The sequence below is a fragment of the Tyto alba genome, unplaced genomic scaffold (assembly GCF_018691265.1).
Source record: "Tyto alba isolate M040663 unplaced genomic scaffold, T.alba_DEE_v4.0 Super-Scaffold_22, whole genome shotgun sequence".
NCBI lineage: Eukaryota > Metazoa > Chordata > Aves > Strigiformes > Tytonidae > Tyto > Tyto alba.
The window spans coordinates 2784385-2810091 of record NW_024881296.1 but is presented as its reverse complement, the minus strand read 5'-3'; the positions used below and the strand labels follow the sequence as shown (position 1 = coordinate 2810091).

The window sequence follows — 25707 nt, the reverse complement described above, 5'->3', positions numbered from 1 at the left end:
TTTGTCTGAAGAAAACATGCAAGGCTGGTTAACGGAAAACATCTGGCCATTTCTTAAACAGTGGAAAGTTTTCTGCCTTGAGCTAAAAGTATATAGGACATTGTGTCTGTGCTTGTAAGATTTAATTAACCAATAGACTTAGGATAGCAGTAACTAACTTGTAGCCAATGAATTGTCTGGTGTATTATGGACAGAGGGTAGTGACCAATCAAATGTTGACAAGTATTGTTAGACTGTATAATTGTAGAAGAATTGTTGACAATAAACGACTTCAGCCACAACTGTGACTTCAGCAATGACTTCAGCTATGACTTCAACTTCGGCTTTGATTTTGTCGTGGTTTAGGCCCGGTTGGTAGCCAACCACAATGCAGCAGCCCTCTCTCCCTTCCCCTCCGGCAATGAGAAGGGACAGAGAGCCAGGCTTGGGGTTCAAGATAGGACTGGGATGGGGAAAAATCCCCCTTTTATGATCACGAGCAAAAGGCAGACTCGTTAGGGGAAGAAAAAAAGAACATACATTTATTACAGACACTAACAACACATAACAGAGTAGGACAGTGAGAAGCATTGCCACATCTTGAGAACACCTTCCCCCCACCCCTCCCTTCTTCCCGGGCTCAGCTCTGCTCCCGATATCTCTACCTCCTCCCCCAGTGGCGCAGGGGCAGGGAATGGGGGGGGCAGTCAGCGCTGCCACTTCCTTCATGTTCAGTGAGGGGAGTGTCCAAAACTTGTTCCTCCTGCTCCATCGTGGTCCCCCTCTCACAGGAGACAGTCCTCCACAAACTTTCTCCGACATGAGTTCCTCCCATGGGCCGCAGTGTTCCCCACACTGCTCCGTCAGGGGTCACCAACTTTCTCCAACTGGATTCTCTCCCACGGCTGCAGCCCTTCCCGAGCTGCTCTGGCGTGGGACTCTCCCGCATGCTGCAATCCTCCCAGCACTGAATTTCAGCAGCAGGGCTACCTTTTCCCATGAGACCCCGGCCTTCTTCGGGCACAGCACCTTGATCATCTGAGCAGGAACAACAGGCCACAAATCAATGTCTGCTCCACCGTAGATCTCCATGGGTGGCAGGGGGGCCCGCCTTGCCGTCTCCCCACAGGATACAGGGGGGTCTCTGCTCCAGCACACCTCCCCCCTCCTTTCTTCCTCTGTTCCTCCCCTGACCTTGGTGTCCATGCAGCTGCAGCAACTCCTCCTCACCAGTCCCACTGCCCGTCACCACGTCCCTTCTTAAATACGTTATCGCAGAGGCGCAGCCGATTGGCTCAATTTCCCAAACAGAAGTGGAGCTGACGTGGAGCTGGGGGAGCTTCGAGAAGCTTCTCACAGGGGTCCGCCCCGATAGCCCCCTCCCCTGCCACCAAAAAATTCCACCACTCACTCAACCCAGGACAGATTTCAACTCTGAAGTCTTGACGTCTTACTTACACCCATCTGGAGTTCCATCTCTCAATAACCATCACTGCGTAAAGCAAGAGCACACACACAAAAAGTTTTAGTCTTTTAATTACATTATCTAAAGAAGAAATCTTTTCATTATTCCTTAGGTGATCATACTATGCTAAAAGTGCAAAGATCAAGCATTTAGTGCCAGAATCTACTCCTTCTGGCATTAGGGTGAAAGGATAAAACCTAGGATGTCCAAACATTTTGGATTCAGATCCTGAACCTGCTTTATAGGAACAAAACACTGAATCCCCATCTAGCAACGTGAAAGTAACTTTACTCTTCTACTGAAAGCAGCAGAGCAGGACTGAATCTTCACCCACCGCTGAAGAGTTGAGACAATTTTCTAGTCCCATGCTGCAGATCCAGAATATGTGGAGACTACCATGGCAAGAATAAGGCAGTATCCAATGATGATCCAAACACTGACAGACGGGCACAACTGGTAGACTAGGTGCTTTGCACCTCGAGAAAGAGCATCACCAAAACCAGTTTCACCATGTCTAAAGCATTAAAACCTGTCATGGCTATAAAAAAAAAGCAACCAAACAGGTAGTATTCTGTATTGGCACCAAATTAGTTCCTGGGAAGTTCTCAGATGCAATTCTGAATTCCTATGACTTATCTGGCATATGGGGTTAGACTCACTCTTATTTCTCAGATTGAAACTACACACAGTCCTCCATATACACTCCCAATAAAGTCTTTGCACGGAACAGAAGCACAGAGTGGAGAATCACACATGCAGAGTGTTTACCTCAGTGTGCTCTCATCTCCTCTGCTCAGGCAGCCTGGAATATTTACATGAATACATGTGATCATGCTGCATGATATTTTCCTTTAAAGTTTTTAACAAGCCAATTTTTCACATAGATGACAGCACTGTAAATGAAAATAGATTACATGAGCACTGAGATCATGTCAATCAAATCTATGGAAAAATGCACAGTTAAAATGGATGCAATCAATTTACAGACAGCTTTTATTAATGAAATTCTTCTTTTTCATAAAAACAAAGAGGGTTAATAGACACAGAACTTGATACTACATTCATTAAACTCCCCACAACACATACCCATATGCTAAAAGGTACTCCACATGACAACAGCATTTATTTTGACTGGTTTTGAGAATCAGGTTACTTACTGGTGTTCAAAATTTGTCCCCAACTCAAACTCTTAGGGGATCAACAATCAAGCAATTCTCCAGTTTTCTCTGTCACAAGAAAACAACAAATTAAGGCATTTTGGCATTGTTTCAGTTCAGCCTCTCTTGTTTCATTATTAAAATACTGGTCTCACTTGCTGCCTGTCTTCTCCTTCAGAATTTGTACTGGCCCAGTCAGCCAACACACAGCCAGTGATAAAACAAGTACCATCTTAAAATAATTCAAGTGATTGTTTCCACAAGATTGAAGTTAGATACATTAATAGCTCAGTAATATCCTGTGCAGGCCAATCTCTACTGCCTAATCAGTTACTGAAGGAAGATAAGAGCTTCACAAGTCAAACTGATACATGTATCCCTCTATCAGAGTTAAACAAAAGCAACAAACCTTTACAACAACAGTAGACAAGCACATCAGTGAAAAAAAAAAAAAATCAAACACTACTCATGCTTGCAGCACTCGCCTCCATGTCTTTGAGCAGTCAGCCCACAGCTCTTATCAGAGTTGCCCAGAACAAATGTCTTTAGAAAAAAGCAGCCAATTATACCAACACTAGCTACAGCTGGATGCCACGAAGAAATCTTAATCAGCTGCTAGGCAAATAAGAGCACCACATGAAATTATTATGCAAACAGTCTCAAGGAAAATGTAACCTCTTAGTCTCAATCTTTCTTGCAAATTGTTTCCATATATTTGTTCTGCAGAGAGCTATCTGATATAGTGAAACAATTACAGGCACAGGGTCAAAGATACAGCATGCACTTTTATACCCAGTTTATCCTAGCCAGAACTGGCAGTAAGTCTACGAAATCAGAAGACCACTCTTCATAACCCGGTTAAGGAAAATAAAAAGAAGCTTCATACAGTGATTTTCAATCTGTGGCTTCAAGTCCTTGGGGGCTGTTAATTACCACCAAGACCTGAAAAGGGAAGAAATAATCTATCAGGACATGTAATTCACACCACCTTGGGCACCATGATTCACACAGCAGAGGTATTTACAACCACTGTTTCAGTAAATGCACATATGCTTGAGACAACTATACAACTGCACTCGCTCTAGCAGTTTGTAATCCAGCATCCTGCAGTGATGCAAAATGAACCAATGGGTAACCAAAAATCACCCTGTTAACCTACAGCTTCACAAGGCTGTGGCCCACGCCTTTGTTCTGGTTTTAAGGCAAGTCCTGTTAATTTTCTAGGTAGAGAGAGCAACCTTCCCCTGCTTCCCTAATCCTTTCATTTGATCAGTTTTTTCAGCTGTGCCTTACTGGATCTGAAAAGTATCATCTCCTTCTCCTCCCAAATCTTGGCAATTTAATCATGCTCTCACAAATATGCAAGAAAGCAAGGGCAAATTCCCTTTGATTTCTTTCAACTGAAAAGACACATGTAGGTGTAAGAGAGATACAATGAGAGGCACTTTATCTTTCCAACCATTTGTCAGTTCTAGTCCATATTGTATCTTTAGATTTGCTTGTTTTACCTGCTATTGCAAATTAAATCAAATTAATAAATATGGTGCAACAGTTTTATAGACATTAGAGTTCAGGACCTGCACTAATAGGGCAATCCAAACATACTGAGAAGGGACTGTTCTCATTTCTATCTCAAAAGGTTTCCTCTTTTACTCATAAAATACAACTTCCCACACACACTGTAGCCAAGAGCACTTTCCCTTGAAGCCAGTTCCTAAAAGGTGGCTTTTCTTTTTTCCTTTTAGATCATTAAAGAAGAATAAGAGTTTATTGATTTTTATAAAGCACTAATAGAACCCATCAGAACACACATATGCTTAAAAATCCTGTATTTTCAGACTTTACTGCACTGTCCCAAGAGTCTACCTGCTTTGCTGGGAAAAGCTGCTTACAGGTTGTTAAGGGTCAGGGCAGGAGATTATTTAATTAGGTGGCAGCCCTCACCCTAGGTTAACAGAGAGGGGAAAGCTCCATACAAATTGCATCCATCTACATTTGTGACCAGCACAAGGCAAGACAAAGAACGATATGCCTAGGCAATCAAAGATACATGCTATATTAAAAAACCCTCAAAAGTTAGAGACAGATAAAGTACCACAAATAGCACTTTAAAAGCAGCATGCTATGAAAAGAACTGCAGCTACAGTCCAGACACACAAGCAGAAGCACAGAAATTGATTTCCAGACAACAGGTCAAGCACTGTGCAAGCCACATCATTACTGTTAGTAACACTGAAGAACACAAACAGGTACAGAGTTTATATGCCTGTTTATTTATCTGTAGCTAAATCAGCTTCCAGTTACATGGAGATGCAACTTATCCTAGTTTGAATGGCTATAATTATGCAGCAGAACAGCTTTACTGAAACCAGAAACTGAAAAAACACAGCCTTCTCTAAAACAAACAAAAAAATTCAGATATTGATATTTGCAGAAATACTAGTCAGAAATACAGACAATATAATGCAAAGTGTTAAATGCAAATCATGGCTTTCTACAGACTCTTACCTACAAACGCCATCTTGCATTTTTAACTTATTTTAGAAGTTAAGATATAAAATGAAAAGCAACTTTGACAAATTTGCACAACAGAAAAAGGAATTAAAAATTAATTAGCTCATCTTTGTACTGCATCTAGAGATTCAAAACTACTAGCTGTGACATAACTGTATTACAAGATAAAAATATTTCCCCAAGTTCCTGGCTGTCTCTACGTGGAACTGAAAAACATAACAATTAAGGTATTGTATTCCTCATTTCTGTTTATTTTAGTCCTATGACATTATGCAATAGAAGTTCTAGTCATATTCAAGTTCATTTAGCTGATTTTACTCCAGATCTGCATCTGCTAGATAAAACTGCAGTGATAAGACACATAAGCAGCAAGACTGTTTTCCATCAGAATTTATTTTTATTTTGGAGATCTGAAGTTACTTTTTATTTTTAATTTTTGGCTAGAATCCAGTCAGTTTTAATACTAGTTTTCAGTGAAATCTAGGAATGTTTTATTCTGAGACATCCTAGCAACTTGATTTTTTTTTTCCCCCCAAAAGGAGAGTTGTTGTAGCCACCTGTATCTGTTAGTAAGAAAAGGCAGGAAATTCCTTCCCCAGATCAAACCATTTTACTACATATAACCTCTTGCTGTGGCCAGGCCCAGGTTGTTACCAGAAAGGCCTTTTATGCTGATCTGCTATTAACTCAAAGCTTACAGTTATGTATTAGCGTTTGTTTTACTTCCTTCTACTGCAAATTACCTTTTGTTCACCACCTCTTAGTTTCACTCATCTCCATGTTCTTAATTTACTTCTTTCTGCTAGATTTTTTGTGCACAATCTCTCTAATGCACTCTTTGCTCTTGCTGGTCAAGCTCACTCCTTTCAGATATGAAGGCATGCTGAATATGTTTCTGAACAGAACGTTTGTCAGTCATTAACAATTTTTAAGAACAGCACATTTATTGCCATGCTTTGCTTCAATCTTTCAGATGAGAATTTCTAATTTGTGGAACTTTGTGGTCACCCTTTATTTATCTTGCTTCCTGAGTGGGTTTCCATATAGGGGATTCCCCATTCCTCTTAGCATTTGCACATCAGCATTTGATGTCAAGATTCCAGGTTTCTCCAGGAACATTTAAGTTAACTTTTGCTAACCTTAGGCCAACACAGACTCCCACAAACAGAGCAGCAGTGATGAGGCAGTTCCTCTTCCAGAAGGAGCTGAAGGGAAAGGAAATTACCATTTTAGACTTGAAAGCTCATGTTAGGCTTCAGTCCTAAAAAATTAACCTGGTTTCAAAGTAATAATCCAGTCTTCCCTTCCCCCACAAATTAAGTTGCCATTCACCTTAAACTTGGCAGGATTGTCTTGCATCTCCCTGGCAGTGTCTAGCTATTGTAAGCCAAATAACAAATGCCTGAAAGACAACATCAACATGGTACTGAGTCTTTTCGGCAGTATTAACACAACAATATCTTATATATAATTATTATTTTCACATCACCATTTTATTTGTGACAGTGTTATGTGCTGCGTCATGGTGCTCCAAAATAAACATATTTATCAGAGATGTAGTAGAATTTCTGACAGAGAATGGCCACGATATTTTGTTGCAGGGTTTGGACAATCCAGGCCTGAGATCAGACTGCTAACAACACCTGTGTTATGAGGATGACCTTGAAGGGCTGTGTTGTGAGGAACTGTATGTGTTAATGAGGAATTTTCTCAGCTATGTATCTGGCTAAGCTAAGCACAAGTATGCAGCAAACCGCAAGATGCTTGCCTATCGCAGTTTCCCTTTGGGTGCGTGATAAGTTGCTTATGACCAATAATCAAGGGGTATGGGGCGTGTGAACAGCAGGTGCTTGCTGTGCAAAGTATATAACCAAGCGATTCGGGCAATAAAGGGGGACGACATGTAGCCGCATTGGTGTGATTGTCGTTACTCGGGCCACTCTCCGCATTGGGACCCTCTTCAAGAGAGAGCACAGAAGGGCAAAAACAGCAAAGGGAATGTGAAATCAAGCCATCTCACTCAATAGTTTACTTTATCCTTAACTGCGGTTTTCAAAGGTGTCATCTGGCCTACTTAAAACTTTGTAATATATAGAGATCACTCCCTGAGGGTCAGCTTTACTTCTGCAAGCAGTTGTATTGCCCTAAATCTTGCCTTAAAGGGAACTACATCCTTCATCTTCATTTGCACTTATCTGTATCATTTTATAACGCAAACTATTCAGGGTATAAAGCATTAACCACAAACATAAATGTAAACACTTTAAGAATTATCTCATCACAGTACCATTCCTTTTGCTTTACGTAATTAACACTACTGAAACCCAATACTCTAAAATCTGTGAAGTATTGAGCACTTTCCAGCCTAGATAGCCTCTTGCAACATAAGATCAAAAACCTGAGGAAAATAACAGCCAGAACATAAAGAGATCAGGTGCCACTCAACCACAATTCCAAAGGCTCATCTGTTGCAAGCTTCCTCCCTGCCTGGAGCATCTTTTTTTTCCTCTCCTTTTGCAGAAAACAGAAGTGACACATGGAAGCTAGAGCAGCACAGGCTCCAGCAGTACAGCTTATAAAGTGGCTTCAAGGGACCAGCCTGAGCAAAGGGTAGGTAGAAGAAAAAGGACAACTAGAAGCTGACAGTCCCCAGAAGAGCGAATGGAACATTTTCCTGAGCAGAAATCTAAGGGAGCAGGCAGAGGCCTATTTATGGTAGCACTTAACACTGGATGCTTTACAAAACAAACCACTTGCCAGCAAAGCAACCCCTCAGTCAAAGCTCCGACCTCCACAGACCTTTACCCCCTCTCTTAGCGAACTCAGCAAACCGCTCTACAACCCCAACCCTCCCCTTGCCTCCATTTTGTACTCCCCTTCCTGCCCCCGCCACGCTGGCTGACGTCACAGACGCGCCCCGCCCTCCCCCACGGCGGGTACCCGGATGTGGGAGGCTCCGCCCCCCGCTGCCAGAACCTTAGCGCCGCTCGCGCCCCCATTGTTACGTACGTGCTGTTGCGGTTCCGTGCGAGCCGTTGCCGCAGTGAGGGGAGCAGGATTCGGGGCGGCGGCGCCGAGCACGCGTGGTGTAGGCCGGGGCTCTGTGGATTCAGCTGCTGGGGGGAGACGCCTGACGCCCATCCGCTGCTATGGTGAGGACCCTCATTCGTTTCTCCCTTCCCGCAGAGACCCCAGTTCCTACCCTGCTGGAATATTCCAGACCGGACCTGGCCGCGAGGGGTTGGTGGGGGGCGAGGCTGTGTCCCCGCGTCCCGGCCCGGCCCGACCGCCGCTCCGCCTCGCTGCTATTGCCCTGCCTCTGACCCGTCTCTTTCGCCTCCCGCCCCCGAGCCGTCCACGTCTTCCTACAGGCGAATGCCTCGCTGGGCTCTCCCCCTCCCTCTGGGCCGCCGTTGTGGCCGCCTCGCGCCTCTCCCCCCGGGGCAGGCACGTCCCCCCGCTTCCCCTCCGCCGCCCATGGCCGCCGCCTCGCCGCCGTGCGCCCCGCTGCCTCCCCGCCTACTCCCTCCGCCGCCTCCTCCCTGAACCCTGGCAGCGCTCATTGGGTTCGGCCCTTCCCTTTCTCTACCATCTCGCGGCCCTAATCTCTCTCTAGCACCCCCTCACCTCTCCCCCCACCCCCAAACGTCGTTCCCCGTCCCCCTCCCCCCCCCTTTCCCCTCAGTCCGAGGGGTTCGCGTTCGCCGGTCTGTGCTTCATCTGCTTTCCAGATGTATCAGCAGCGCCTTAGGCAAGCCTGGCATTTTGGTAGGGATGTCTTGTGGGGGTTGTTTTGCAATCTCCCTAGGGTTCCCCCTCCCTTGTTGCAGCAGCGTTTTTCTGTTCATGTGCCGACCGGAAAGCTGTAATGCACGTAGCCCATGTCAGGGAGACAGGCTAGATAATGTATGCTTCAATTGTTGCGGGTTTAGAAAGCTGACACTTCAAATATGACAGGCATGTGGGTTTTGAGGCAGCAGGAGAAAGGTATGTGGTATGTCCAGGTGTGTGTATTTGAGTTGTTCTGTTTAAATCGTGATGATTTAAATTTCCCTTTTATTGCCGTAAAATTAACAGAGATACAGTATGGAGTCCTGTAGTATTTTACGTCGACACTAGGGGTGTCTGCTGCTTTTCACTGCTTCCAACAAATCAACGCCCTTTTTTAATAAACATCTATTTTAGACTAAATTATCCAATATCCTTGCTGCAGGAAGACTCCAGCAATATTTTGGTTTTACAGTTGGAGAAATATAAGTGGTTTAAACTTCTTTGCTCTTAACCTCTTAAGGCCAGCTGTTTATCACACTTCTCATTAGACCTCACAGGGCCTGGGAGCTGAAAATGGGTTTCTGTTTGTTTTTAAGCAGGGTATTACAATTTTTCTTTTAAAAAATAAAGTTGTAGTAGAAACTGATGTGCCATGCTCAGACTGTCTTTGTGTATACACTTTAATGTCTGTTGAATGTGCGTTTGGAGAAATATTTTGAAAGGTATAAAGGTCTGGTTTAGATTGGGGACTAAACCAATGTGTTTACTGAATGCCTTCACACAGTCTTGAAGTACATTAAGACTGAAAAAAGTCTTGTATTTTGAGAACAAGGTATTAATGAAGCTGAGACTTGAAAAAAAATATTATTAGGAATTATGCCATGGTTGCAATAGTGCTACTTGCTGTGAATATATAGATGAACAATCATCTTCCACAAAAGTTGTGCTCATAGTGCCATTAGTTGGGTCTCCTGTGAAAATTTTATTCTTAAAGACTTGCCTGAAGAGATGTACTAACGTTTAAAAGGAAAGAAAATGTTATTTAACAATGATGCACATGTGTTAGTGACCTGTAATTACCCTAACTTTCATGTATGATTAACTTTTTTTTCTATTCTATTGTAACTAAAGCTGTGCTAGCATTTTTTGATGGTATAATCATGTTGGTTATTACTTTGTGACTCTGTGAACAGTATTTGTATATGGTTAATAGCAATGTGTAAATTCAGAGGCTGGGAAAAAAGGTACGCTGGATATTATCTCTACCAGAAGTTGTTTGTTTGCTCGCTCACATAAGCAGTAACAACACCAGGGGAGTTTTTTCCCTGTAGTTCTATCAGTACACTGGTTCTGATAACACCTGATTTTAGGTGCCTTGTAGTCTGAAAACCAAGCTAAAACTAAACAGCTGATAAAGATTAAAAAAACACAGTTCAGTTAGGCTGCCATTCTTTTTACTGTCACCCTGTGGATGTTTTCACTGAAAGAGTTCACTTTTAATGAAGAAGTAGAGTAGACCTTGTTTCAACCTTTATTGAAATAGAGCAATTCTTTTTCATGGGTTGGGGTAACATTTATTTTGTGGTCTTACAGGATCAGAGAGCTGACAGCTATAGTGAAGAAAGAGGTGAATATATTGCTGTGTTCATAGTAGATAGCTTAAGATAAAACATAAACATCTAGTGAGTCAAGGAACATAGTTCTGAATATTTTGGTATAGCCAGCTCTAAAATAATCTATTGGGCAGAGCATAAGATGATGAGTCCATTACATAATGCTAGAAGTAATGTTGATACGCTATTTTTGTCAGAGTTGACTTAGCAAGTTTTTCCTATGAGAAGTATTTTCTAGGCAAAGGTAAATAGCAGAGATAGATGTTATCAAACAATCTTGGTTTTGCATAGATAAATTCTGTTTTCTCAGGATGGTCTGTATTCTGGTTCATATCCAGCTCTTGAGCTTTATAGTTGTAAGACAGAAGACCCACAATTCCTCAGGAGTCACCCAAACCATGGTATTTAATGCACCCATCTTCCTATCTAGATTCTATTCAGTTGTTTTGACTCACTTGGAGTGGTGCTTCTGGTGCGTAATCTTCTGCTGAAGCTGATATAACTATTTCTACATTACTGAAGCCAAGAACCACCAAAACTTTTTTTCAATAAACCAAAAAAAACCTAGAAGAGACCCATCTTGAATCTTTGTTTACTGTTTATCAGGGAGGGTATTAAATAGTTTGATTCTTAGCTGAAGAAAAAAGTAGTTATTCCATTACCAAATCATAATTTCACTGCTATCATTACAAACGTCTGAGTTGTTGATTCAGTTTCGTAACAGGTGGCAGGAACTGAGAGGTACTCACATGGTCTGTCTTAACGTCTTACAGCCTGCTGGTGGTCTTCTGCCACAGGTGGAATAACTGGTCTAGGATTCAAACTGTGAAGCTCAGATTGTAAGAAGTATTTGGTCGGCTTGTAATAAAAGATTTTATTTTGGAAGTAATTTTCAGAGGCAACATTTAGAGGCCAATTTGAATATGCAAGTTTACTTAACTCTTATCTGCAAAGGAAGACAGATCCTGTTGATGGGAGAGGAAAGACTTTAAAAAGTAATTATATTTTTTTCACTATTTTTGTGGTAGAAGTAGAATTCTGTCTTAATGTTGTTAAACTATTAATTTAACAATAGGGAAGAATGGAAAGTGAGCAGTTTAAGGGAAGATGGTTTGTGGTAGGCATGCCTCAGGAACTTCAGAATATTCATGTGACAACTATAAAAAGGAGGCTTTAAGGGAGTGAGATTAATGACATCTAAACTGGGTTTTTTATTTATATCTTAAGGGAGACGGGAGATTCTTCTGTTGATCAGTGCCAGGAAAGGAGGCTTCGGTAAATCTGGTATTTCTGGGGAAACAAAGGAGGCAGAAATGCACATTTTAGTGCCAAACCAATTCTTGGTCTGCTTCTGCCTCTTCATTTCCATCATTTTTGTGTGCCAAATAGATACAGAAAGTTAAGGTGTAGCCAGCCTTCTATAAGAAAATTATTTATCAGTTTTGATTGACATAATACATACTTTCAAAAAGAAATTAATCTAGCAATAAAGATCTTACAGCTTTCTTGTAGCTGGCTGTTGAATTAGTGCTTACCTGGAAGTGTTGCAGAAGGAATAGCTCTTTTTACTGTAGGTATGCTTAATAGTGGTGTTCTACTGTAATTCCTAAATTGCACTTCTGTAAGATTTTCTAACACTGCTTTGATTTCCCAGCTTATAAAAGAATTCTTTTACTTTCCCTCCCCCTTTTTATTGCCTGTGTTTAGCTGGGCTTTGTTAAAGAAAATTGTATTCTCTCCTAAAATGTTGTAAGTCTGAATGGTAGTTGAGCATGAAACTGTGAAGACTTTGGTTTAGTTACATGAAATGCTGACCAAAAATTGTGTATGTAGGAAAAATTTTTTTGTAATTTGAGCTAATATATGGCATCTTGAAAGCCATTTGCTTTTGATTTCCTTGCCCCTCCTCTTTCCTCCCAAGCCTGTTCTCCCTGCACCGGGTACTATCATTTGTAAATTGGGAGAAAAATCATACTGCCCTGTACTATATCGATTAGCAGCCAATTCATTTAGTGACATGTTTCCCTATTTTTCCATCCTTTTTTCCTTCTGGCCTGTATGTTTTTCTCTTTTCCTAAACTGGCTTATTCCTGTGAGTTACCTACAGAAGGACCACAGGGGCGAAGTGGGCTGGCTGTTGCCATGCTTCCTACATGCTGCTACTTTGCTAGAATGATCAGCAGAAATAGGGAAGGTGCCACTGTGTGATGTCCTTGTCACGATCAAACTCCTCTGCTTCTGGAGGAGTGAGCACTGCAGGGATGGGGGAGTAAAGATTGAAGTGATGGGGAAGGAATGATGAGAGGCATGGATCTACATCAAAAGAGGGGAATGAAAAGTGCTTATGCTTAAAGGTTGCACAGATGAAACCTTCTGAGCAGGATATTGTAAGAAAATAAGTATATTTCATGTGTGCCCCTGCTAATTAAAATGGAAAAAAAAGTTGAAACTCCTGGAAACTGGAAGAATTTTATTGGCTGACTTGATTATATACATTACTTAAACATGTTCTTTCTTTCCCAAAGACCATAAGAGCTTGTCTTGCTGTGCTCTTGTGAAGCTGGTAATTACTGTCCCTGTTCTAAAAATGAAAAAGGTTGTGGTCATGGTGGGGTAATAACTTATCCAAGGCCCTTTTGATTGTTTAGAAGTTAACATAAGTATATGATGTTGGAAAGAGATGTTTATAGCTCTGAAAATAAATAAGTTTAAATCAAATTAACTGCTATGAATTTTGAGGTCTTGGGGCTGATGAGTTATTTGAGTTAGAACACAGCCACTAGAAAACGTTCTGTGCACTGTCCATTTGGCTTAAAGCATGTGATGCTATGCAGTGGTTGAAAGCTTGATCATATACTACCTTCTTTCAACATCTTTGTAGCATCCTTAGCCACTTAATGTGACTTCTTTTAGAGATTGTACCTGGAAATGGGCCTTTTATGCCCCATAAAAGCTATTCAGTTTGAGTTTTCTCAACAGTTTGAGAAAGATCTGCTACAAGGATTGCCTTAATGTGCTGAATGAGGTGGGACAAACTTGTATATGGACCAACATTTTTTAAACTGGAATAGATAGGTATTTCAGTTTACCAGTTGAAGTATTTTGGGGATGTTTTCACTGCTATTTCTCTGGATCAGCGATTAGGGAGCTAAAATAACTTGAAATTAATGATTTCGTAGTGATTTAAGTACAGGACTAGAAGCAATATATTCTGCTTGGTGTATGACATAGCTAGACTATTTTGGTCACGCTGTGAATTACTGTATTTCCTTAGTAATACTAAATATTGAGGTAGGTTTAACCAGGGTTAAACTTAAACTATGGCCTGTCTTAATATTCAGGTCTGTTCTATATAATTTGAATGGCAGAAATATGTGGAGATGTAGGTTTTGGTTTTTTTTTTTTGAAAAAAGTTTCAGGCGTGTCTCAGAATAAAACCCACATCTTTCAAGTGAAGTAATGTTTGGAGTGACAGTTCTTTTAAATAGGAAAATTTAATCTTGACATTTTATATAACTTACTAAATGTGTAGCTTGAAAATTTTAATTTGGTAATTATATTAGGCCTTTTCCACAAAGACAGACCATGCAAATCTTTTATATATTGCTTTTAGATTGTACCTAGTACAGCCACAAGCGCTTTGTTACTTTAACTGCTTGGGAAAACTGTGTAGATGGTGCAAAACAGGCTGGAGACTATATCTGACTTGTAACTTGACAGTCAGTTGGCCCTGCTATTATTGATACTCTGTTCCACAATTAAGGAAGAATCCCTAGTGATACAAACAATAATCCTTAACTGCATTAAAGAAGTCTCAGAAACCCTTTAAATACTTCGGATTAAGGACAGCATTGCTCATGAATTGCCAATAAAAATCTTGGCTTCCAAGCTGTAAACAGGTTGTGCCTGTTATTATACACTCAGGTGAATATTCGTGAAGTCTGTGTTGATGGACATTTAAGCAGACTGTTAAGGCAAAGAACCGGAACTCCCTCAGTAAGCTGATACTGTGCCTACTTTAAAAAGCTTATGCAGTCAGCTTGAAGTTCACAAAGGCTTTATATCATTGTCTAAGGTAGGTAAAGTAGGAATTAAAAAATATAGTAAGACATTTGTTAGTTAAAGAACTTCAGTCAGAATTTGGGAGGAGCAGGAGAGGAAGGGATGGGGTAACAGACAGGAAGCCCAGAAATGAAGGCTAGGGTTAATATGTTTCTGGGAGGAAACCTAGCTACTGGAAAAGTAGATTCAGCTGTGATTCTCACAAGAATATAATCTTAGGATCATCTTCAAAGGCTGTGGAAACTTCTTTTCCTCTGCTGGTATGTTTGTGACAAATACAGAGGGTTTTTACTCTACACAGCTGGAAACTTTGGAAAGGAAGACCTCAGCTACAGTACTCCTTTTCCTACCTCTTCTCCACTGTCACCTAGTAAATAGCTTCTCTGTGTACATTTCTCAGATGTTTGGCTTGTTTTGTGCTAGGAAGTGAAAAACAACTGTTGTTTCACTGCTGACTCTGTAGGTTCTGAATAGCATCACCGAAGTTGAAGTCACATGAATTCCCTCTGCTCCACGATACTATGGATAGGACTTTAAAAGGAGGTGGTTTTTTTTTTTTTTTTTTTTTTTTTTTTTTTTTAAATAAACTCCATGGATATGACTTCAGGCTTGAGCTTATGAAGAACTTTTCATGTGCTTTGTAGGCATGATGTCTGAACAGTTTTTTCAGTGTTGCGTATGTATATGTAATGATGTTCCCTTGGGGAAGTTTAATTTAGTACCTAGCCACTGCTTAACAGGCTTAGCCCCTTGGTATCTGAGCAGTCATGGATCAGTTTTGTTGATAATACTGGAGGAACACTTCACAGATTTCTCAGATAAAAGCTTCATTGTATGTAGATCTGCTAACAAGTCTAGTAAAAAAATGATGAATAGGCAAACTTCTAAACGGCAATAACAGAAAAATGCCATATGAATAAATAGACTTGATTTTCATATTTAAGTAGATTATCCTAACACTCTAATCGTTGTTCTTCATAGGGACATCTAGTAAAATACCTGTTCCCTACTTATTCTTAAACTTTTCCAGGGATTCTTATAAAAATTGTTAGTTTTCCTGAAATATTTTATTCAAAATACAAAGTTTGGTTATTTTACTAAGATAAAAGCATTTGCATTCGGTACTGCTGGTGTTAGTTTATTTTAGTCAGTGCACTGGAAAAATAGATTAGTGACAAATGTAGTTCATAAAATAAGAAAGGTTAGTAGGCTTTTGTAGTCTTGAATGTTAGAGTGCATCACTAGTGTTGGTGCAGCTGAGTTTGCTAGAGTTCAATTCTGAAAAATTCTCTTTTGGGATGCCTTGAAAAAAATGAACAGTGGGCTAGAAGGTGGCCAAATTCCCTTTCTTGGTGAGAAAACAAAAAGTCACGTGAGTAAAAGGGACTAAAATTGAGGGGAAGTAAGGGGATGGTCGTTTAAGGTTTAGTCGTTGCATGTAATGAGGTACTGTAATGCTCTATAGTAGGGGTCAGCAGCTAAAGATTCCAGAAAAATTGTCAAGAGTTAGAGTGGGTGGTTTTTAGCAATAGTTCTATCTTGGCTACTTTTGCAGAGGTATTGTTTAGCATCTGATCAGGGTCATAAATGTTTTGTGAAGTCAATCCATGTTACCCAGCATCTCACAAAGCGCAGCTAAAACATTTTAAAATTAGAAATGTTTTTTTATTTGCAGTTCATATTAGACGTGTACAAATGCATACGTATTTATGCTGCCCTTAAGGGTTGGAGGCAGTACATTTTTGGAAGTATAGCCTATGAAGAGATAAGATGAGAAGTAGCAGAAAGATGGTAGCCTGTGGTTCTGTGGGCAGATTGTGTATACATATACATCTGTGTCGGTGGGGGATGGATACACTTAGTTGTACTGTCCCTTGGACTAGGATGACTAGATTCTTGATTGTGAGCCTCCAGAGCAACTGTTAATTATTACTGGAAGTCACTGGGGCTCTGCAGGGGTGCACCTACTTGACTTATTTTGGGATCTGTGGACCCTAAAAATAGCAGTAATTTTTCTAATGCTGCTTTGTGTGTACTTTTATTTTTGCTTTTATGTACAGTTAAAACTTAATGAAAATGTACAGCTCTTCAGGATAGCCATTTTTAATTGCATTGCTAGTTACAGCAATTAATAAGCTTTGATTTCTGACAGGATAAAGGAATCTTTTCTTTAGCAAGTGCTATGAATCTTTACCAAAAATAATCGTAACATCTGTAAGGAAATGAGATTTTTGGATAATTCTTCAAATTTTTTTGACATCTGATCGTTTGTAAGCTAGGTTGGAATTCTAAAGTTTTGAGTACCCTTTTATTAGTTTATAGCAAAAGTGCTAGACATATCAATGTAAATATTTACATTCCTGTACATAAGAAACAAGTTAGTTCCTGCCCTGAAGAACTAAACCGAAAATATTCTGTCTTTCTAATTACATTTGAATATGACTTCATAAAACCGGCTCCTGAATGGACATCACCTCAGTGTTGTTGATAAAAAAAAGAAGTCAGTATTTTCTCCATGACACCAGTTATGTGAAGAAAACTGTTTCAAGGTTTTGGAATATTTTATGGCAATGAAAACCTTAATTTAAAATAGTATATTTTTCTGTGTTTTACTATTTTTCATTTTGCTTTCCTTTGATCAGGAAGTCTATGATAATGATAGTTGGAAGACTTTGGAAATTTGCAGTCTTTTTTCAGCAAATAAATTCCTAATTTGCTGGAAATTCTAAGTATTCACTTAGAATGGAAGCTGGTAATGGCCAGAAGACCTGTTTAATGTTTTGTAAAATTCTTGATATTTTAATTACAATGGTTTTGATCTCTCTGTGTTGGATCACAGTGTTGGTAGGGCCTGTTTTCAAACTGTATGACTCATCTTTATTCTTTACTGAATTCTTCATGAGTCCTTGAGTGGTGTAAACTAAACCAGAACTTACTAAAATCTCTTAATTTAATAGCTGACAGCTGTAAGTTGTGATGAAGTTATTTTCCTTTTGGAAAAAAAAAAAAAAAAAAGAAAAAGAACTAAGTATTAATGCTAGTGTTAACTATTAGACATGGTTAAGAATACTGGAATGCAGTCTTATATTTTGTAGATTCTGTATCTATGCAACAATTCCCCTTCAGCATAGTTTGCTTCTTGCTTTGATTTGCACATCTTGCCCAGTTCTGCACCTTTGCCTCCTTAATTGTTTTCTGTTCTTTTCACTTTGTGAAACCAAATCCCAATTTTGAACTATATTTTCAATTACCAGATAAATGTTCTTTACATGATTATTTGCAGTGTTCTCCAGACTCTTTTCTGGTAGATCCTGAATGACATTTTATTAATTATATACTTTTCCTTGGGATCTTTTTTACTGCTTCCGTTTTCTCTCTCCTTTGGGGCAGCCATAAGATGCTTATCCTTCTTTCAAACTCAGATTTCCCTTTTTTGCACTATGTGGTATTAAACTGTTTATAAGTTTCTTAAATGAGAAGAAAGTCTGGTGACAGCATCTGTTTAAACAGCCTGTTTCTGTGCTCTTAGATCATCTGATCAAGTACTGGACTCTGACCTGTGTGACTTCCCTGATTGTTTTAAGTCCCTGTGGTATAGCCTATGTGAATTGGCACTTAAATGACCTTGAGCAGGGAAGTTTGACTCTTAAACTCTTAGTAGACTGTTACATGCAGTAGAGCTGCATCAGCTTTATTTTTCCTCCAGGCCTTCTCAGATCTATTTAAAAATACCTGTGCAAGTGTTCCCAAAGCCTTAACCTTCGCAGTTAACCCATTACTGAGTACAGTGTTAAAATCTAAAAATTTATGATAATTAGTTGGTACAGAAAGATGAGCTGGTCACATTGTTCTTGAGTATTTCCAACCTACTTCTGTGAATAGGGAATTATATTCTAGTCCTGTATAGTCTTTTACACTGTGTAGTATAGTACTGTTATATGATGCAGTATAATCTGTTACTTTAATTTCTTAATTTCTAGAATGTATCTTTGCTATTTCCCTTCCCTTCTATAAATAGCACTTGCAGCAGTACAGTGAATCTGCTATGTCTAAACCCCCTGGAAAAATGAAGCGTTCTAAACTTACTTTCTAACTGATCTCCCATTCTTCGCGTGTACAAGTTGGTGAATAGCTTGTGGCAACAGACCTTTACCAGACGTGTTGGGAACAAATACATTAATTTGTATATTTGTCGGCTGCTGTTGGAGGATAACATGCTCCATTTAATTTCTAGCTGGGTTCTCATCTTTCATATTTGCCTCAGCTGATACATATGTGAGAGTGTATCTGATCAGTCACAAGCAAGCCTGTAGCTATTTGTTGAAGAAGTTAGAGATGTGTTTTCTCTGCTGAACGTTCTGTGGCTACTATAACTCTTTTCCTGCTTTTGGAAAATCCTTTGCAAAGAGAAGTATTATTACTCCTTTCTAATGCTCGTAGTGTTGCTGAAGAGTAGTAGTGTGAAACTTATCTAATTATTGCAAGTTTTCTTCCTGCCTGTAGAATTAGGGTTTTCAGTATTATGTCTGATCTCAGTACAAGTGACACCAGGAAGTTCAGAAATTCCAGAAGACTGGGCCACCCTTGGTTTTACTCACTTTATTGTATTTGGAGTGTCACAACTCATATTTTTAAGAGGTAGAGTGTTTGATTCTACAGATGTTGTTAACACTTGCTTTTAGCTTTTTGAAAATTACTCCAAAAATAAGTTTAAATTTGTAAGCATGGTACAAGTACTATGCCTTTAAGTGACAGTAATTTCCACAATATACTAAAGCATGTTTAATAAATAATGCGGAGAAGAGAAAGCCTACATTTCACACCTCTCATCAATCCAGTGGCAAGAGTGCTTGACTGAAGTATTACAGAGAATATCACTAATTTTTTGACTGTTAATTTTGGAGGGATGTATTGAACTATAAATTAACTTGGCAGAGTTAGTACTGGCATTGTTCTCAAGAGCTGTTTGCTGAAAGTCCCTGGCTCTTTTTGGCTTTATATTACCTGGAGGTGCCGAGAATTAAATTGGTGTAATTGAAAGCAGCCTCATGAGAGTATACCTATATATAGCAAATTCTATTTCAGTATGTCTTTAGGTCAAGTTAATATCTTCTTGTAAAGTAACTGTTCTGTTCCTATTTCTATGTAGGTCAGCCAGTGATTAATTCTCAGTTTTGCTGGACCATTGTTTTATTTCTTTGTTGGAGTGGAAGTTTTGAACAGTCTGTTTTCTGGGAAGGTACTTTGGTCGAAAACTGTTTTATCTCCGAAATGTTGCAGAGAAATGGAGAAGCTGAAAGAACTTTTAATTGTCTAGTAAATGTTTTACCTATAAAATGTGTGGTTTGACTCTTTTGGGTAGTTTTGTCTTTCATCATCTGACAGACTATAAAATGCTAAATAATAGCTTAAGTATAATCTGTTTTAATTACTGGTGAAAACTCTGTGACTTTGCTTATTAGTCTCCGGGTTCTTAGTGATGCTTGCATGCTTTGGCTTAATATTTTGAATGGTTTCCTCTGTTCTATATGTTACTTTACTTTTCCAAATATGAAGTTGCTGTTCTTTCACACAAGCATGGCACAATTTACTGCTTGCAGTTGCTTGGATTTTCTATGTTCATATTCACCAGTGAAGGGAAAAAAATTCCTTCTTATTAATGAAGTGATTAAATCAGAGATGACCATAAGTAGCCAATACCTAATTTATATGCATCAGTGTCCTGAAGAACAAGATCAATGTGATATACTTTGTTTCCCTTTACCCTGTTAAGTGTAAATTGGTGTCATTTCTTTGTTATTAAGATGTTGACCTTTAACTCTGATAAATCCCATGACACTTTAGTTAGTTGTTATAACTTTCAGTCATGTTTTATGCCTTCTTCCATACTGTTTATAAGCTTTTGCACTATATACTTAGAAACAAGATGGCTGCCTTTGAAATGCTTTCTGAAACTCTTCAACTCCACTTTTATTGTGTAAAGATTTATGTTTAGTCTGTGGTTTGTTTGGTTGGTTTTTTAAATTTGTCATTTGTCTGCTGCGTTGCAGTCTTCTCTGTCTTCTACCTTATTTTGTACTTGGATTACAGATTTTCTGGTTGGACAGCATGGTACTATTTTCATTTTCACTGGTGTGAAATTTTGTTAATGCAGACAACACAGTCATGGGGTGGGTTGATTGGGAAACTTTATTGCAATTGTCATTAAAGTTGAGAAGGAAGGCTGCTGTGGTCTCTTCTTTAGCTAAGGGAATTGAATAAACTTCAGGGAAGAGGCCTTATGTATTAAACCTAGTAAGAGGTTTTCTAGGTGAAACCAGTATGTTAATGCAATTGGAACAAATAAATTAGTATCTTGCAAATTTTTCTGTGACTCCTCCAGAAGGAATGGAGGACCAACCTGTCTTACCCCAAAGACTTCCTAATATGAACTCTTAATTGCATCAGAACTTATTTTGATTTAATGGTGGCAGAACTTTGTCGTTCCCCTACGAAGGGTTGAGTTGTTTCAGAACCTTTCTGGGAAACTCCTTTCTTTGGCTTTTGGAGAGTTCATTATTCATTTATGCACTTAAAATTACAGGGTTCTGAGAATTTTCAAGAGTGATGCAAGCTTTAGAAATGCCAGCTCTGTAGTGATTGCATAAGTAGTCTGGGTTGTTGCCTCTGAAGAGTAGTAGCTGGGAACTGCTAAAAGTGAAATTGTCTAATACTACCCAGGGGATTGTTCCTTGGCTCATAAAAGTTAACACTTGCTCCTGTGGCTGTGTTTCTCTCATTTTATTTCTAGATTGCATGTTTATGTAAATTTTTGCAGTGAGAGCTCTTATTTTATATAGAGCTTATGGTTTCTTGTACACATGAGGTTTTGCTTCTTTAAATTACAAGATTTATGTATTAGTTCTCTGAATGTGGCACAGTTGTTTTTTTTTACTCTGCCTTATCTTGTTTTCAAAACTGTACCATGCTTATCTATCACTGTTAGTTATCTTTCTACCTGATGTTGCAGTCTCTGATAGGGAGATGGTAAAATAGAACAGAAAACTTTAATATTCACACACATTACAGATGCAACAGTTGAGTTATGTTAAGTTTAAAGCAATCCAGTTATCCTTTAGGTTTTTATTATGTCTACATCAAACCTGTGTAAGATGATTTGAGGGGATAGGCATATATCTAGTAAATGGTATTATCAATGTATGTTCTGACTTGATGGCTCCTTTTCTCCAAATTCAGGAAAATGACTTTGCAGTAAAACTGTTTTCCATCTTTGATCATGCTTTTTCTTAAGCAGTATTACAAATTACTTTTTTTGTCATTTCTACTGGGTTCTTATGTCTCATGTCTGTATAGGTGTGTGATTAAACCAAGTACTTCATTGTACCTTCAAGATCATGCAAGTTTAGATTTTTGTTGAAAGCTCTGCAAGTGTAACTGAGTTCAGACAGGAAAAGCTATGGTATTTATGTCTACAAATACAAATCATATAATCCCTGCTATAACTTGACTACGAATTGCTTTTCAGTCCTGAACACTTCAAATTCAAAACATAAAAATTTAAAATGAGTGCTTTTAATCTATCTGAATAGATGCACTTTTTAGTTCTGTGTTTCCTTTAATACTAATAAAGCCAAAGGCCGAATCTTTTTATAATTACACTCTTGATGCCTTTAGTTTACCTGTGTGGTAGAGGGTTTGGCAACAGTACCTATCTTTAATTTTGTGTTCACTTCTTGCTTCATTGGTTTAGGGCTTCCCTGTGATAGCATAGATAGCTACTTGACCATGATGGCCTTAAGCCATTAATACCTCATTTTGGAAGAGACTCGTGGACAGTGGAGGATTTAAATAAAGCATTGCAGAAGTGACTGGCCAACTGCCAGCCAGAGGACAAGTGGCTTCCCTTAAAATGACTGACAGAGCTTGATCAGAGCCATGACTGGAATAGATGGTGACTAAGGAGTAAATTGCAGGCTTTTCCTAAGACTTGTACAGTCCTTTTTGCCTCCTGCATGCTGAGGTGGGATGTGGTAGAACCTGTCTACATCCAAAAGGGGAAAAATATTTTAAAGAATCATCAGTTCTTTTGCTATGAACAAATCGAATAAATGTATCCAAAATAAGGTTTTTGTAATAAGACTTTCTCTTTAAATGTGGCAAAGGAAAGTATAACATTCCGCATACTTGTAAAGAGCAACAATTGCCAGAATGCTGTAACAGCTTTAAACTGACTTGATCTCTACTGTAATCCCAAATCCAGCAATCCCCTTTGCCTTTGTTCATTATCTCTGATGTCTGCAATTTAAATGCCATATTGAAGAATTAGGTATTAATCTTTTTTTGAGTTCCTTCAGTACTGAAGGTCACAGTGTGTTCTTTAGAAGCAGGATTGACAAATTTAGGCTACCTGGGGCATAACACATTTAAAACTTGAAATCTTCTTCCAAAGGTAAGTTAAAACAAACCACATTGTTTGGGTTTTTGTCCAGCAGTGCCCTTTTTTGACTACAAAATGCTTGTAACCTTCCTTGATGTTTGCTGTTGATTAGTATTCAGGTGAGATACTGAGTTAGAATATTAACAGGTTTGAGGCCTGTCCCTTGTAAATTTGTAGTTTTACCTTTGAGTTAAGATCATACATTAAAAACTGAGCACTGATACAAATACAGTGGCTTATCAGAATTCTCGTAAACCTTCCAAGAAGTGTAACTGAAAGTGTTGGGCAAAATTTAACATTGCTTCAAGGGATAATGATTACACTTGTCAGCAAGTGTAGTGGAGAGCACAGTGCTGTAGTCCCAGAATGGAGACTGTAACCAAAAATGAAGGTGGAATGGAAGAGTATGTTGGCAGGCTTATGTTGTTGGTCTTAAACAGCTGGGTGGAATTGTAACAGGCATGCTGAGGAGTTGTGGATGTATCATGCTAGATAGTTATAACGTCTTGAAAATTGTGGCTGCGAGAAAATAGAAAATGCCTCTATCTCATCAAAGGAAATCATAAATTGATTGGACAACAAAGTGTTACCTAGATACAGGTTTTTTTTTTTTTTGACCCCAAATGAAACTGGTCCATTTTCTCTTTTTTTTAAGCTAAAAGATTATTAGACCTTCTAAAGCATTTGACAGTTCAATTATTACATTATCTGGGCCATTAAAAATGTGCTGTTTAGTTTTTTCAACTCTGGTAGAATTTACACTTGGATAATATTTGTGTATGTGAATGAAGCAGAGGAGGAGAACACGTTAGCAATCTCTTGGCAAATTTAGAGTAGAAAAATGTGTACATTTTTACATTAAGGTACAACAGCTCGTAGGAAATACTAAATACCAAGATTTAAGGTCAATACATAAATTTCATAGTTAGCTTCTGTAGATGTATCTTGTGTATCTGAATGGGGTAGATGAAGGTGTTTTTCTTGCTGCTTTTTTCCACTCAAACCTTATTCCTGTATTTGTTTTAAGCTGTATTTCCTGTGGTGTCTACAGAAACTTTAGGCATGTCTTTCATCTGTGCTCTGGCAAACTCCTTTTAGGCTTTAATTGCTCCAGTAAGTCACATATGAAATGTACAAATTACAGTAGATGAGATCTTTTCATACTTTTGTGACCAGTGTTTAATTCAGAAATTCAGATACTGAAGTGGACTGAAGCCTCACTGACTTGGTCTGAAACTAATTTTAAGAAATACTTAAACCACTGTGGATGTGTCTGGTGTGTTCTGTTCATGTGACAGTTAAAGCCTTTAACAAATACCATCCTTTCTTGTTTGCCAACTTGCCTGATGTTGGTTGGTGAAGAATACAGTGCCATCCTGTGACAGCCAAACTTGTTAAACAATGGTCATTTACAAAAAAAAAAAAAAAAAAAAAAACCCAACAAAAAACAAAACCTGACAACCACAAATGAAAACCAACCCAAAAACCAAACCCCCAAACTCCTCTTCGCCAAGCTGGCAGTTGTTCATTGTTAAAGTTTTGTGAAAATGGCAGTACATGGAAAATGATCTCGAAGGAGAAAGAGGAGGAAGAATTCTCTGCAACAGGTAATTTTCATTAATCATTCATTTCAGTTGTATAGAGAAGAATGAGAAAGGTAGAGAAGCATTCTGTGTGTTTGTAGAAGAGGAAGAAGGGTCTTTGGAGTAGGCTCTTTTAAATGCTGATTCCAGCTTCTGCCATCTTTTTTCTTTACACCCCAATTCTCAAGTTACACAAAAAGCTGGCTTCCATCACCCACTACAGGTAGAAAAGAATGGAAGTTGATTAATTTGAGAATCCCTAGTTCTGATCCCCAGCTGACATGGCTTGGTTAACTGTTTTACTTGCCTACTGTAGTTTTCTTCTTGTGATAGCAAAGATAATTAGTGTAAAAGGTGCAGAAGCAAATGCAGGAAGCACAACATATAGTGTGGTGACAATATTCCATGAGGTGCCCATGCATCAAAAATACAAATGCAGAAACATTTAGTGTTGTCTTTCTGTGGGAAGCTTTGGTGCATAGGTGTAACAGCCAACTGCAGTGTCAAGGCACTTCCAATGTTTGAGGCCACTGATGAGAATGAGTTTATTAAACACTTCATGTTCCTGCAGAAATTGTTTCACGCAACTGGTCCTGTACAAGTACTAGAGAGATCTTAGGAGCCCACTCTTGCCACTTCTTAATTAGTTGTCTGGCTATGGAGAAAAAAAAAACAAAAAACAAAAAACCAAACAACCAACCAACCAACCAAACAAAAAAAAAACCAAAACAAAAAACAAACAAACAAACCAAAAAAAAAAAAAAAAACCAACAAAACCCAAAAGCTTTGAAACAATCTAACTTTTAAACTGCTGCAGGAGTTCATTTGTATTTGTAGTCACTCACACACCACCTTTTGAGGACTAAATTTGAGATGAGTCCTAAACTGACATTCTGTCTTGCTGGGATTTAAACACATTTTCTGCTTTTATAAAAGCAGAAAACTAATTGAAGGCTGTCACTGTAATTTAAGTCTCTGAACCATTTACAAAAATATGTACATTATGCAGAAAAGTAACATACAATAAAATGGATCTAGAAAGTGTGCTCTACTAATGTATGCTGAAGAACTGTTTTGCAGTCTGATGTCTTGCTGTGTACAAGCTGATTTGTATAAACAGTTTCAG

General features: G+C 38.9%; 2 protein-coding genes across 14 annotated transcripts in view; one reads left to right on the top strand and one right to left on the bottom strand.

Moving 5' to 3' along the window:
- PLEK (pleckstrin) overlaps positions 1 to 9473 on the bottom strand; it is a 67774-nt gene extending 58301 nt beyond the window's left edge. For 4 of the 7 annotated variants that reach the window (XM_032993497.2, XM_032993489.2, XM_032993498.2 and 1 more), the window contains exons 1-2: positions 8125 to 8210; positions 6255 to 6320 (exon numbers count right to left, since the gene is read on the bottom strand). The gene's annotated coding sequence lies outside the window, so the exon portion shown is untranslated. Of the gene's footprint in view, positions 1 to 6254; positions 6321 to 8124; positions 8211 to 8317 lie in introns of those variants that run through there. The other 3 variants (XM_042796187.1, XM_042796189.1, XM_042796188.1) reach the window with 3 other exon arrangements.
- PPP3R1 (protein phosphatase 3 regulatory subunit B, alpha) overlaps positions 8060 to 25707 on the top strand; it is a 38943-nt gene continuing 21295 nt past the window's right edge. For 4 of the 7 annotated variants that reach the window (XM_042796195.1, XM_042796194.1, XM_032993506.2 and 1 more), the window contains exon 1: positions 8060 to 8267. In XM_042796195.1, coding sequence (XP_042652129.1) covers positions 8265 to 8267 — 3 coding nt within the window. In that variant the 5' untranslated portion in view covers positions 8060 to 8264. Of the gene's footprint in view, positions 8268 to 23027; positions 24606 to 25707 lie in introns of those variants that run through there. The other 3 variants (XM_032993507.2, XM_042796196.1, XM_042796193.1) reach the window with 2 other exon arrangements.